The sequence below is a fragment of the Haliotis rubra genome, unplaced genomic scaffold, assembly GCF_003918875.1.
Source record: "Haliotis rubra isolate DU_JTF1 unplaced genomic scaffold, ASM391887v1 Scf12, whole genome shotgun sequence".
In the NCBI taxonomy this organism is placed as follows: Eukaryota; Metazoa; Mollusca; class Gastropoda; order Lepetellida; family Haliotidae; genus Haliotis; species Haliotis rubra.
Window position 1 is genome coordinate 2,966,274 of NW_025765114.1, and position 15,468 is coordinate 2,981,741.

At 37.6% G+C, this 15,468-nt stretch overlaps 1 protein-coding gene across 1 annotated transcript in view; it reads left to right on the forward strand.

Annotated features, from left to right (window-relative positions):
- LOC124262594 (short transient receptor potential channel 3-like) overlaps positions 1-14,611 on the forward strand; it is a 56,000-nt gene extending 41,389 nt beyond the window's left edge. Inside the window, exons 13-16 of the mRNA XM_046697097.1 lie at positions 3,540-3,746; positions 9,222-9,356; positions 10,011-10,077; positions 10,932-14,611. Of these exons, the coding sequence (XP_046553053.1) occupies positions 3,540-3,746; positions 9,222-9,356; positions 10,011-10,077; positions 10,932-11,116 (594 nt within the window). The 3' untranslated portion in view covers positions 11,117-14,611. The remainder of the gene's footprint in view (positions 1-3,539; positions 3,747-9,221; positions 9,357-10,010; positions 10,078-10,931) is intronic.
- The last annotated feature ends 857 nt before the right edge of the window (positions 14,612-15,468 follow it).

The following is a 15,468-nucleotide window of genomic DNA, read 5'->3' on the forward strand; positions in this document are numbered from 1 at the left end:
GTTGCCGTGGACTGTACAGTGTAAAATAGTTGCCGTGAACTGTACAGTGTAACATACAGATGCCGTGAACTGTAGTGTGTAGCATATAGTTGGAGTGAACTGTACAGTGTAATGTAGTTGCCGTGAACTTTACACTGTAAAATATAGTTGCAGTGAACTGTACAGTGTAATATACAGTTGCCGTGAACTGTACAGTGTAACATAGTTGCCGTGAACTGTACAGTGTAACATAGTTGCCGTGAACTGTACAGGGTCACATAGTTGCCGTGGACTGTTCAGTGTAACATAGCTGCCGCGAACTGTACAGTGTAACATATACTTGTCGTGAACTGGACAGTGTAACATATAGTTGCAGTGAACTGTACAATGTAACATACAGTTGCAGTGAACTGTACGATGAAACATACAGTTGACATGATCTGTACAATGTAACACAGTTGCAGTGAACTATACAATGTAACATATAGTTGACGTGAACTGTACAGTGTAACACAGTTGCAGTGAACTATACAATGTAACTTACAGTTGCCGTGGACTGTACAGTGTAACATACAGTTGCCGTGAACCTTACAGTGTAACATATATACATGCCGTGGACTGTACAGTGTAACATACAGTTGCCGTGAACCTTACAGTGTAATATACAGTTGCCGTGGACTGTACAGTGTAACATATATACTTGCCGTGGACTCTACAGTGTAACATACAGTTGCCGTGAATCTTACAGTGTAACATACAGTTGCCGTGAACCTTACAGAGTAACATACAGTTGCCGTGGACTGTACAGTGTAACATACAGTTGCCGTGAACTATACAATGTAACATACAGTTGCCGTGGACTGTACAGTGTAACATACAGTTGCCGTAAACCTTACAGTGTAACATATATACTTGCCGTGAACTGTACAGTGTCACATATAGTTGCCGTGAACTGTACAGTGTAACATATAGTTGCCGTGAACAGTACAGTGTAACATATAGGTGCCGTGAACTGTACAGTGTAACATATAGTTGCAGTGAACTGTACAGTGTAACATACAGTTGCCGTGGACTGTATAATGTAACATACAGTTGACGTGAACTATACAGTGTAAAATAGTTGCCGTGAACTGTATTATCACATACAGTTGCCGTGATCATTACAGTGTAACATACAGTTGACGTGAACTGTACAGTGTAAAATAGTTGCCGTGAATCTTACAGTGTCACATATAGTTGCTGTGAACAGTACAGTGTAACATACAGTTGCCGTGAACTGTACAGTGTAACATATAGTTGACGTTAACTGTACAGTGTCACATATAGTTGCCGTGAACCTTACAGTGTCACATACAGTTGTCGTGAATCTTACAGTGTCACATACAGTTGCCGTGAACCTTACAGTGTAACATACAGTTGCCGTGAACTATACAATGTAACATACAGTTGCCGTGGACTGTACAGTGTAACATACAGTTGCCGTGGACTGTACAGTGTAACATACAGTTGCCGTGGACTGTACAGTGTAACATACAGTTGCCGTGGACTGTACAATGTAACATACAGTTGTCGTGAATCTTACAGTGTCACATACAGTTGCCGTGAACCTTACAGAGTAACATACAGTTGCCGTGGACTGTACAGTGTAACATACAGTTGCCGTGGACTGTACAGTGTAACATACAGTTGACGTGAACCTTACAGTGTAACATATATACTTGCCGTGAAATGTACAGTGTCACATATAGTTGCCGTGAACTGTACAGTGTCACATATAGTTGCCGTGAACTGTACAGTGTAACATATAGGTGCCGTGAACTGTACAGTGTAACATATAGTTGCCGTGAACTGTACAGTGTAACATACAGTTGACGTGAACTATACAGTGTAAAATAGTTGCCGTGAACTGTATTATCACATACAGTTGCCGTGAACCTTACAGTGTAACATACAGTTGACGTGAACTGTACAGTGTAAAATAGTTGCCGTGAATCTTTCAGTGTCACATATAGTTGCCGTGAACAGTACAGTGTAACATACAGTTGCCGTGAACTGTACAGTGTAACATATAGTTGACGTTAACTGTACAGTGTCACATATAGTTGCCTTGCACCATGAAATATGAGGTTTAGCTAGTTCCAACTGTACAGTTTTACATTATTACCTTGAACTGTTCAATGTCATATCTAGTTGCCTTGAACAGTACAATGCTACATGCAGTTACCTTGCACCGTGCAATGTCACGTATAGCTTCGAAATGTACAGTTTCACAATAGTTATCATGAACTGCACACGGTCTGTTAGGTCGTAGCCCATTAGTCATACACCCATTTCTCATACGGCCACTAGGCATACTGAACGGACCGGATTCATTTAAACAAGTTTCATGATTCCTTGCGTTTAATTATATTTTATAACCTCAGGCTTGCACCTTTCCATTCGTTTTATTTCTCACAAGTAGCAGATTGTAAGTATTTGTTTCAAATTATGGTTAATTACAGTAGTTAAATTCTAGCTTCATTTTAGAAAATATCAAAACATATATCGTAATCAACACAAAATATACTCCTAGTCATATCGAGATTTGTAAACAATGTTATATAAGTCCTATTCTGTAAGATATCATTTCACGTTCACATGAACTTATATGAAGATCTAACGGAAACAAAGGCTCTGTACAATCGGCACTTCTCTTGATCATTACTAGATCAAAAGACTCGTTAAACACATTCATGTGGCACATTTTCAAATTGGCAAATACCGGTCCATTAACATGTCCAAGAACCACTTTTGCACGTTGTTCTGCGTGTGATGTATTACGACAACTCTTCAGGCGACATATCAACATCAGTATCGTGTATAACGTATGTTGAAATCGAAGTTTTAACAAAGCCTTGAAGAACAAATCACGACAGTATATGCCATATGACGCTTTTTGTACCAACATAGATTTTAATCTGAGCATATGTTAACGTTTTATGACATGAGATGTTTCCTAACATACTGCCACGTGTTCAGAAATCACTTATACAAGTTGTAGTGTGAATGCTCCAATTGAGTTCAAAGGCGCTAATGATTTCATTTTCTCCAATGACTTAACGCTCCTTCTACGCTCAACAGGAGGTGCGTTCCGATTGACACCGAGTATAATTGAATGCATTCTTTTATCCAACCTCTCTGCACTGGATATCAATTTGGCAGGAGCAGTGTGGATAATCTTCTCTGAAGTTGTGTTTCGAAGGGTTTGCGAGGGCGTCATATTACAAGTTTATGTCCCTTTCATATACCAGTCCGTATCATTAAAGAAGTATGGTTCGACCGTCCCATTAAGTTATATCTAATTGTAAACTTATGATTATGATTATGGTGATAATCTACAATAATGGTCATTTCAACAAAACAGGCTTGTCGATCATGAGGGACGAGGAGTTTTCATTTACGTTTCACAAACGTCAAGAGGTTGTCTGAAACAAACAAGTGTCAGGAAGCTACCCTTATGCTATAATATATGACTAAACACAATAATAATATAACATGGTGGAATGATTCTTATATTTCAGGAAGATTCCGATGTCCAGTGGAAGTTTGCGCGAAGTCTCCTGTACATGGACTACATCCTGGATGCCTTCATTCTTCCAGTTCCTCTCAACCTCCTGCAAGTCCCAAGAAGCATCTTTACTTCAATCTTCTGTCCCTGTGAATGCTCCTCCAACGAGGGCACCGTGAAAAGATCAAGGTTTCAAAATGACGCTGCTATAGTTTCAGGGGTACGTGGATTATTCTTGTCTGTGGTTAGACGCGTAAGCCAACAACATGAACATTTTAGAAATGCCAGTAGGAACTAACCCCATATATTCCCAGAAGTTATAAGAATTAATCAACTGTTGACCCGGAAGCAGTACAAGGTCATAGAAACAAGATATTATACCATCACCTCAAACTCGCTTGTATTTATCATCATGGATGCATTTGTGCTATTAATCCTTTTTATACGTTGTTAATGAAGTAGTTGTTTGATGTTGGTTAGTATACTTCATGAATACTAATATGTATCGTAAATTTGAGAAGTAAGCTTAGTTCATGTGGATGTTATTAACTTTGGTTCATTAATGTTTATTCATACCTAAGCAATATACTTTAGCCTACTGAAATATGCCTTTTTAAAGTTTATTCCTCATCCAAGAAACACATGAAGAATCAATAAGTCTATCCTATCAAATTTCAGACCTTCTACCAGGTATTCCCTTCGCACTGTAAAGTATGTGTAATCATTCTTTTACTACCTTCATTTCTTTGAGTTTACTTGACAATTCAGCATGAGTTGCGATCAGTGTGATATGGAAATAAAACATTGTGTCCTATCATTATTCAAACCAAATTCGGTCTTACCAGTTGCAGTGAAATAACACAAACTTACGCAACCTGCTCATTTCGTCACTGTGTATTGATTTTATTCGTTTAGAAAATTTCCGTAGCTTCATAGATATATATATCCAAACATAAAATACAGTTTTCTGTTTGCGAAGGTTATGAGAAGGATCCTAATGCGTAACGCTTCTTCGTAAACAAATCCACGCGTGCTTTCCCTGGCGAGTTGCCTGTAGTTCCATGTCTTTCCGCATTCCTGTGTATCGGAGCGCGTGAATCTGTCGGGGGGAGGGAAAGTATGCAGTTCGGCATGGACGCCCCGTCAAGAACATCACTCACAGTACTTGAAACCCACCACCTGACAACACGTAAATAGCGGCAACCCAGCTTTAGATCTGTCCCTGACTAAAAATACACCGTTGCGTTTTGGGTCTTCATTCGGAAACCTTCACTGCTGAACCCATTCATAAGACGACTACAGTTTTGCTTATATGTTTATGGTAAACGATATCTCCCAAACTTGATAGTTTTATCTAGACACCGCTGAAAGGTTATCTTAACGCTTCTTGGTTTCTTCTACGGACGCGTGTTGTGTTTGAGGGATGGGTAACGCAGTCGCTACTTTAGATGGCTCACACTACTCTCAGATTACATCCTTTCCACAAGTATTTGGATGTAAAGAGCTCCCTGCTGCTGCGACTTTTCGCTATGGTGTTGGTAGAGTAATAGAATTTGTGGAATTCACCCTCTCTGATAATAGAACTCTATTTTTCGATGTATGTTTTTTAATGACTTTAACCGTTATATTTTTCTTTATTTTTTCTCAAAGTTTCGGGTTCTTGGTAAATCTGATGTTGCATCATTTGAGGTGTCAAGGAATTTTTGTTCTCACTTTTCAAGCAGAATGCATTTGTACAATGTCATATCACAGACAGTATCCATGATGATTTTTGTGTTCAATAACACGAACATTGATGACCAATTATTGGCACAACAACGATGAGTATTGTGACCAATCACTGACACAAACAAAGATGGGTATTGTGACCAATCACTGACGCAATCAAAGATGAGTATTGTGACCAATGACTGACACAAAGAAAGATGAGTATTGTGATTAATTACTGACACAAACAAAGATGAGTATTGTGACCAATGATTGACACAAACAAAGATGAGTATTGTGTAAAGATGAGTATTGTGACCAATGATTGGCACAAACAAAGATGAGTATTGCGATTAATTACTGACACAAACAAAGATGAGTATTGTGACCAATGATTCAGGCAATAGAGATGAGTATTGTGTTCAATGATTGACACAAACAATGATGAGTATTGTGATCAATGACTGACACAAACAAAGATGAGTATTGTGACCAATGATTCAGGCAATAGAGATGAGTAATGTGTTCAGTGATTGACACAAACAAAGATGAGTATTGTTACCAACGACTGACACAAACAATGATGAGTACTGTGACCAATGATTCAGGCAATAGAGATGAGTATTGTTTTCAATGATTGACACAAACAAAGATGAGTATTGTGACCAATGACTGGCACAAACAATGATGAGTATTGTGACCAATGATTGACATAAACAAAGATGAGTATTGTGACCAATGACTGACACAAACAATGATGAGTATTGTGACCAATGATTCAGGCAATAGAGATGAGTATTGTGTTCAATGATTGACATAAACAAAGATGAGTATTGTGTCCAATGACTGACACAAACAATGATGGGTATTTTGACCAATGATTGACACAAACAATGATGAGGACTGTGACCAATGATTGACACAAACAATGATGAGGATTGTGACCAATGATTCAGGCAATAGAGATGAGTATTGTGACAAATGACTGACACAAACAAAGATGAGTATTGTGACCAATGACTGACACAAACAATGATGAGTATTGTGACCAATGATTCAGGCAATAGAGATGAGTATTGTGTTCAATGATTGACATAAACAAAGATGAGTATTGTGACCAATGATTGACACAAACAAAGATGCGTATTGTGACCAATGACTGACACAAACAATGATGAGTATTGTGACCAATGATTGACACAAGCAATGATGAGTATTGTGACCAATGATTTAGGCAATAGAAATGAGTATTGTGTTCAGTGATTGACACAAACAAAGATGAGTATTGTGACCAATAACATCATATCATATCACAGACAGTATCCATGATGATTTTTGTGTTCAATAACACGAACATTGATGACCAATTATTGGCACAACAACGATGAGTACTGTGACCAATGACTGACACAAACAATGATGAGTATTATGACCAATGATTGACACAAACAAAAATGAGTATTGTGACCAATGATTGACACAAATAAAGATGAGTATTGTGATTAATTACTGACACAAACAAAGATGAGTATTGTGACCAATGATTCAGGCAATAGAGATGTGTATTGTGTTAAGTGATTCAAACAATAGATATGCGAATTGTGGTCAATGATTTAAACAACAAAAGAATTCTAGTCAATGATTCAAACAATTAAGTGTGTATTGTGATCAGTGCTTAAACAGTAGAGATAAGTATTGTGATCAAGGATTCAAATAATATTGGCGACTAATAAGCTCAATGATTGAAACAACACCGTGATGATGCAGTAATGTTTGATAAACGAAGTAAACGAATGTGAGATTTACCTCACTACTACAATTGATGTATGGATATTGTAAAAACTATTTTCCGACTGAAAGTTACCGGCAATTTGTTTGCAAAGATCCAATGAAACCATGCATTTGGCTTGTACTGCTAATTATTTCAGTGATAGTCTTGACTGTCTTTGCCTGCACACTATCCCAACACATGCATGTATCGTGATTGTAGACTGGAAACCAAATAATTTTAACAAAACTGAATAGCTGTTTATGAGATTAATAGCACGAGTGAAACCTTCAGATATTGGTACTCCGAGGACATTAATCTGTTGGGCAGCAACACAGTATCTGAAATCATAGCGCTAAGCTAGGGCACTTTCCATAGCATTTAAGCAATGCTATTTAGCACAACTATCACATATTTCTAAACTCCTATTTCAGAATATCATCAATATTCTATACAACCGATATCACAAATTCCCCAATAAAATCGAGTACCTCTTTTTTATTTACAATTGCGCACAAGCTGAGGAACCTGGCGCGGTTACATAATTGCCGCTGATTGATTGATCTAGCATAGCTATTTACCATCTGCAAATTAAAGGGGTTATGTTGTGACGAATTGCCAAAGGGCTGATGGCTTGATTAGCGTAAAACATTGTACAGAAGGGCAAATTCTGAACATTCGTCGAACGCTTTTTATGATAGATTGTTTCAACTTTTTCTCCTATTTCCCTGAAAATAGCGAGCTAATTTAAACAGTCGAACTAGGAGGGAAATCTTTGATTGACAAACGCTCTGGGAAGATGATCGTTGTTCGTTTCCGGCTCGTCTGAACTGTCTCGGGACACCGAATTCCGAATCAGCTCGCTGATAAAAGTAGCAATATTTGTTTATGTTGCTCCTAAACCACCCCAAAATAACCCCCGTGTCTATATTGAGTACTTCACAAGTTGTTCTGCGGGGAACTAGAGGTGTATGAGCGCGGTTTGCGCCGTTGGTTGGGGGCATTCCATTCAGTCCAGATTATGAAAACAGAAGTGCCACGTTTCAATTCTCAGAATTCTTCGCTTGAATTGCGACCCTTGGAGGCCTAGACTTGAAATATGCCCTAGCCGTCTAGTGACTGACAGTTAAGATAACTCACTTAGCTCAATGAAACACCACCCTGGTGGTAAAGAACGGCAATTGCTACTCTGCTGCTCTGAACGGATTTGCACGTACACCCACTACAACCGAATGCTAACAAGACACAAAGGTCGTTTGTATGGAAGTTAATTCATATACCTTCACCCAGCAAGATGAGTTGCCTTCAACTATGAACTATTCTGCGAAACATAATGAATTCCGTTAATCATCAAACAACATCTTTTACAATATTAATTACAAAATGTACTGATTTACTGTCATGTGAAAGAAAATGCACACCGTTACATATCAAAATCTTTATTCAGGGAACGTGACACATTCTTTCAACGGTGTCGCCCTTATATATCTGTTTTACCGTTTTACGGAGTTTTCTGTACACAACTTTGTAGATTTGGGGTTTTTCGGGGGTTTTTTTTGCTTGTATTTTCATGATCATGGCCAACATAAAATTGAACTGAATTTGGTCGTGACCCTTCCTTTCATACTTATTAAAACACATGTTGTAATGCATTTTCAGAAATAACATTATATGAAATGAATAAGAAAGTTTTCACTCGTTTTATTATGTATTTGCGATATTTTCTAATTTTTCATATCAGTTAATTCCAAAATATATTGATTCTAGGATATATTGCATGTTGCATTTTAATATTGTATAAAGGATTCTATAGAAATGGGATTACCTGAAAATGAATACCCGGAAACCATAACAAATGAAATTATGTATTATGAAACTAGTATATTCTTTGAATTTCGATGCGAGTGCATTGTATGTATCCGTGGTTCAGTGAATATGAGACTTGTAATTTGTAAGGATGTAAAACAGTTAGCATAACATGATGAAATGAGATACTCTGTACATGATATTCAAGCCAATACAATTACTCTGCAGCAATCTGCTATCGTATAACAACTACATATACAATTAAAATGAATTACGTAGGTTTAGAAAAATCTCGCGTGACGAAGTTTCAACATAACTAAGCAAATAATATCGTGATGAAATGACAGCATTTGAAATTGAAGTAATCAGTAGCCTGTGCCGATATGTTCATTATGTTCTTGTTGATTCTGACAGACGTCGAACCCTGCGTGTGAAACTACTGCAGTAGAGATGCATGAGAGCAATGCAAGAAATGGTGTGGAGGGAACTGTTTCCAGCGTTGCAGATGACCTGATGTTGCAGGATATCAAAGAGGAGCTTACCTATCAGGCAAGTTTGTCATCGACAAGTATATATTGGCACATGTGACCCAGGTGTTTGCATCATGTTTCAGTAGGGCCCGTAAGTAGGTCACGGCACTTCGCGAGACCTTAGTACTCCCGGTGACAAACATGCAACGCACACTTGGTCCGGTCTAGTATAGTCAGATGCTCGATGGGCATTTAGAAGTTGGAAGGTAACATAACAACGTATGGTATGGATTTACAACTTCTTTAATATTTACAACACAACGTTTTTCGGCGAATCTGGGGAATGAAGGGGCAAGAAGTAGCCGAGAAACGTCCATACCATATGTTGTTGTCATACCATACGTTGTTGCAATATTTGGCGGTCGCGCAATTTTGTACCAGAACTGGTTCTTGAATATCCACTTGTCACCGGAAATCTGGTACCGGAAATAAGCTGGGTCCCGTCTCGCATAGGGAGCCGGGAACCAGCTAACTACCAGGACTAGAGACTCGCCAGACTTGAAGCCCTAACATTCAAGAGTAGAAACACCCATAATTTGTCTGTTATGGAACAGGTATGTAAACGTTCCTGACTGTAATCTACGGAAAGGTGCCTTGGACTAGAGTGGTCCAATCTAACAGGTGTTGCTGCATGTTACACACACGTTGATTTCAATATATATTATTGTTACAGAAAGTCATTCAGAGAATCATCCAGCGCTACATCTTCGATATCCAAAGGGAAGCTGAGGTTACGGAAGGTGAGTTGCATTGATGATTACTTTCGCAAATTTTCTCTTAACAGGATAAGGGACAATTTATATGTCGTCAATTCGAAATTGTTATGTTTTCACCAGTGCCATACGAGGACGGAAGTTGTTTAAAGTGCCATACGAGGACTGGAAATCGATGTTATCATATTCCGTGAGAGTGAGAGCAATGTCTGAAATTTTAGACTGTTATATACTTATCAACGGAGTATGTCTCTTATGTTTTCTTGTTCAACCTGTTGAGGCTTTTCAACATTACTTTTTCAACATAGATGCACATATACTATGTACGGCTCTACCTTCGCTCTATCTGCATGCTTTAGCTAATGATATAAATAGCATCATTCTTAAAAACTTTCTACGATTAAAAAACGTAAGAAGCAACATATGTTTATATAAGAAGTTAATTCAGATGATATATTATGTGGCAGGCTCGTGTGCAAAACGTGTGAAACGTTTGGACAGTGAGTAGAGAACGGACGTTCATATGTGTAAGCACTGAAGAAAATGTGCTGTCTCTAATTCGTGAACATTCTTGGACATTCTTGAAATCCATTCCTGTGTTTCCATGAGAATCTGGATAGTGATACCAGTTACCATTTAGTGTAAGTTTGTCATTTACCTGCTGGTGACATAGAATTCTGAGAATTGAATCACGGACGTCATGACCAAGGAACTAGCAGGCTGCAATCAATTCTATATTTTCAATTTTGTCAGCCAGCGAAATAAACGTGCTTGAGGTTTTCGCCCAAAAGCGAAACATCTCGATCTGCGTCATATGGTGGTTTTCGTAGGTCGTTATATTTGTTTGTTTCTAGCTAACCCGCCCACGTTATCATTTACAGATGACTTCGAAGAAATCAAGCAGGACATCTCCAGCTTTAGATACGAAATGATAAACCAATGGAGGACAAGGGAGACTGTCCAAAATGACATGGCCAACCATATCAGCGCCATAAACAAACACTTGGATCTGTTGAAGCATGGGAAGCGAGCGCGCGACAGTATTACGGAAAACACAGAGGACTAAGTTTGTGAATGGCCTCCACACTGTCAACACATTGTGCGCTCATCATTCCTGTGGATGATTGTCATGTTTAATGCAAGAAGTTGCTGAACAGATATGTTAGATGACGATGTGAATGTAAAACCAATTAGTAAATGGTAGCCCTTTACACAGTCAAGTTTATGGGGTGAAGAGGTTGATAGTCAACTGATTTTGTTTGGAGCAGGAAAAATGCCCCTCACACGTTGACCAATTGTGTATGAACCCTACAGTGACATTTGAAACCCTGGCCAGATATTGTGATGTTTGCCTTATACACGTTGATGAAATATGCAAATGTATCTGAGATGTAAGCTTGCTCTGACGATAGTAAGTGAACCTGCGTGCACATTAGTCTCAGTCAGTGTTGTAATCGACTGGCGATACACGACCGTTTAACTCCACAACCTTCTTGAAACATGCACAATCAGTATTTGCATTTTTATACGTGGGCTATGTTTTGTCTGTTTTATCTGTTTCACGATACGATTAAACAACATAAACGCATTCTACGTTCACTCCCTGAAATATTAGGGACCTACCATTGACCCGTAAGGAGGAAAATGTGATAACTAAGGTATTGTTTTCAATTTATACAATATATGGAACAGATTTAAGTAATTATGCACTAAGAAACCGGGTCCCGATCCGCAAAGCGTTCGCAGCCTCAGGAACCAGTTATATTCTTAGACCAGTTATATTCTTAAACATGTCACAGCGCTCCGAACATTCTGTGGATCGGACCCCAGTGCTTCTACTTACTTTGTATTTTAGCTATTACCCCTTTGTAATTATGCCATTACAAACCTTAACACACTAATCGATTGAAAACGTGATTAATGGTTGGTCAATGAAATATGTTTTTACTTTCAAGACAATATATTTACTAAAGTTGTTTTTTTGTTTTTTTTTACCACAAAGGGTGATCTAGTTGATTGCCACTACATCAGCAGGTTGCCAGTGATTTTGTTTCGTTCGTTTGTAACCTGTTTCTTACATCTAGATGAAGGTGAACAGACCTATCATACAAATGTTGCTCACTGAAATATGTTTTGCTTTCAAAACAGTACATTTACCTTAGTTTTTTGGTTTTTATGACAAAGGGTGGTCAACTTGATTGCCACTACATTAACAGGTTGCCGGTGATTTTGTTTCGTTCTTCTGTGGTCTGTTTCTTACATCTAGATGAAGGTGAACAGACCTATCATACAAATGTTGCTCATTGACATCTGAAATCTGTCACGTGTGGAAATCACTGGTGATGTTACTTGTAAGTACATGAATGGTGTCTTGTACCTTTTGTTATGCTACACATAATCTGCTTGCGATGTTACATACTATCAAACCAAAGATAACAGGATAATGTTGTAGTAATCCGTACCGCTTTTACATTTGAAACATATATATTTATATCAATCTAAAGATTGCTGACCCTTATATCAAATGACACTTTTGCACAAATGACTGTTCTTTATAGTTCCCAACTGTCGTTTTTCATCCATCTAACAATATCAAGACAAGGTATGGTAGTCACAGGGTCTCGATGATACTCCATTACTACCGAAGTCAGTGAACCATTACATTTGATGACATGTCTCAGTATGTGACTCAAGAGTTGAATGACCAAAGTAACACAGAAAGATAAGAGGCACACAGTGGATTAATGGTCTTGGATTATACACTTTTCAAACGGTATATTTCTGGTATGACAGGGACCTGAAAGCAATTATTAAATGCGTTACCTTATCTTAGGCATGATAAAGAATTTCTTTTTTATTTAAGACACTGTTTTGCTGATAATCGTTTATAAATACTACGCACTGTTTTATACTTGATAACTGTTATTTGCTCAGATTGTGAAGAACTGATGTTATTGTAAGCGTGCTTTCTGTTCGGATGAACTGACCAACAGGCTTTATGCCTGACCTTATTCATGCCGATTGAAGTCTATTTTTGTATGACTAACATTAAAAGTGCCTATTTAAAATTAAAAGAAAACGAAAAGTATATGTGAAATCTGAAACCATATTTCCATTTCACATTAGTTACACGTCTTCCTTCAACTTCGTACATGTACATATTTGGTTAAAACTCAAGCTTGGTCTAAAACCTCCTCAAATCGATATATCATGAGACTGGAATATGTTGTATAATTGACTATTAAGAAATTAGTGGGTTTTTTTAAATTAACGCCATTGTGTGTGTGAATATCGATGTTTGTTTTTGTGCTTATGTTTGTAAATAGGTGTGTTATTTATCAACTAACCTTTGCTTTGTTGTAATGGAATCTCCTCGCTAGGAATTATCGGAATATCTCGTTCCTTATCAAAAGACTTTTTATCGAGACAATTCATTGATATTACGTTCAATAATTCTTTGTATGCTACCCGTCCTTCGTTTGTAATCCATAGTGTGAAACACTCTTTGCTTGAACGTGGCTGTTCCGGATGGAATCGCCTTTGAAGTATAACTACCTGTGAAATAATACTAAACCAATACTATAAAACGATAACACGTTAATACAAATACAAATTTGATCTATTAAATGTGTTTGTCATTGAATATTAACATTGTATGCATTGTGGGTTGGTGGCGTATTGCTAGGAGCTTGGTGAGCAAAGGGACATCCCTTTCTGTGATCTGTGATTTTTTATCTGTGATTTCTGACAATATCCATCTATGTACATCCAAGAATTGTAAATATTTGTTTGTGAATTTAATCTGACAATATTTGTTAGGAAAGCTGTTTGGCTTTATCTCCATTTAAGATTCCATGTACATTAAAAGTCGTTGCCTTTCTGTCTGCAAAGGCGTATTTACCTGCAATTGTGATAACAGGTAAAAAAATAAAAATTAAATCATTAACTTTGCTTAAGTGATGATTCAATTATTTTGCCGCGTACTACAAACTCCAGAAATAACCAAGTCTGACACTTGGACTACACTCGTCCAATGAACATGTCTTTAATGTTTATAAAAGTAGTTAATGGTTGTTTCACGTTTTGGAAAGCACAGCAAAGAAAAGTGCCTTTTCTCTGCCAAAGTATCGGAATGGAAGGCGAAATATTGTCTCATTTACTTAAGCGTGTACAATATTACATATATATTTATACATTTTGTAACATTTCATGCCAAAAGGGGTTTCGATGCATGACACCCAAACCTATGCATATTTGTGTCTCGCAGACATGCCAGGATCCGATGACCATGAGATCGTATCCCAGATTTGACGAAGCTTCGATCGTACCCTATGTTTTACCGTGTTTTACTAAGGTCGTAAGACATCTGCCCCATGTCTCGCTTTGAGCTCCCAATTTAGGTTGACACACCCTCTTAAGTCTTAAATGCTTTTCAAACTTTTGTTGTATGAACCAGATTTAATTCTATGGTTTTAGGATCCATATTGACAGTATAAATAAGTTTGGTTGTGATGCCACCTTAACCAATGGGTACGACTTCCGCCCGTACCCCCTAATTTTAACGATGGTACGACTTCCGCCCGTATCCCCCTAAATTTTAACGATGAGGATTCAGGTGATATGATTTGACTAGAATGAAATTTAAAGGAGGATACGGGCGGAAGTCTTTCAAAGCATGGTTCCCGCAATATCACTGCAGTGAATAACAGAAATGGGCTGCACATATTGTACCCATTTGGAAAGTCGAACCCAGTCTTCGGCGTGATGAGCGAACACTTGAACCACTGGACTGCGGCAATGCCTACACATTATAATAAGGAGACTTTATATATATGTTTTACAAGTATGTAAATTGTTTTTATGCTTTTTTATATCTTTATCTTAGATACGTTATTATGAGTTGTTCTTTTTGTTTCATTTTTCTTGTTTCATTAGAAGACAACGTTTGAATTAATCCACCAAAAGAAAGAGTGCGTATGTGTAAAGGTGATGGTTGACAAAGAAACAAGATAATTGATGTTTTTTAAACCTTTTTTGTTCGTATTTTAAGTAAGGGTTTTGTCTTTCATGTGCTATAACAAGAAATAATTTTGCACTGCAATATAACTTCTACAAATATGCCATGTCAGTTTGGAGGTTGGCAGATTTCCAATGTTAAATAAACTATGTCAACTTACTGACGAATCTGTTCTCTGTACATGCTCTATATATACAATGAAAAAACGTAATATTCCGTTTTGGGGAGATATTGTTTGGGAACTAAGTTTTATAACTGTACATTTGTGGTGTGTACTCCTGTGCGTATAATAATAATAATAATAATAATAATGCACATTTATAATGCGCCTTTTCCACGCCCTTGGGTATGCTCAAAGCGCTACAAAGATGAAGATGGGTGAAGTTATGAGAAGTATACTG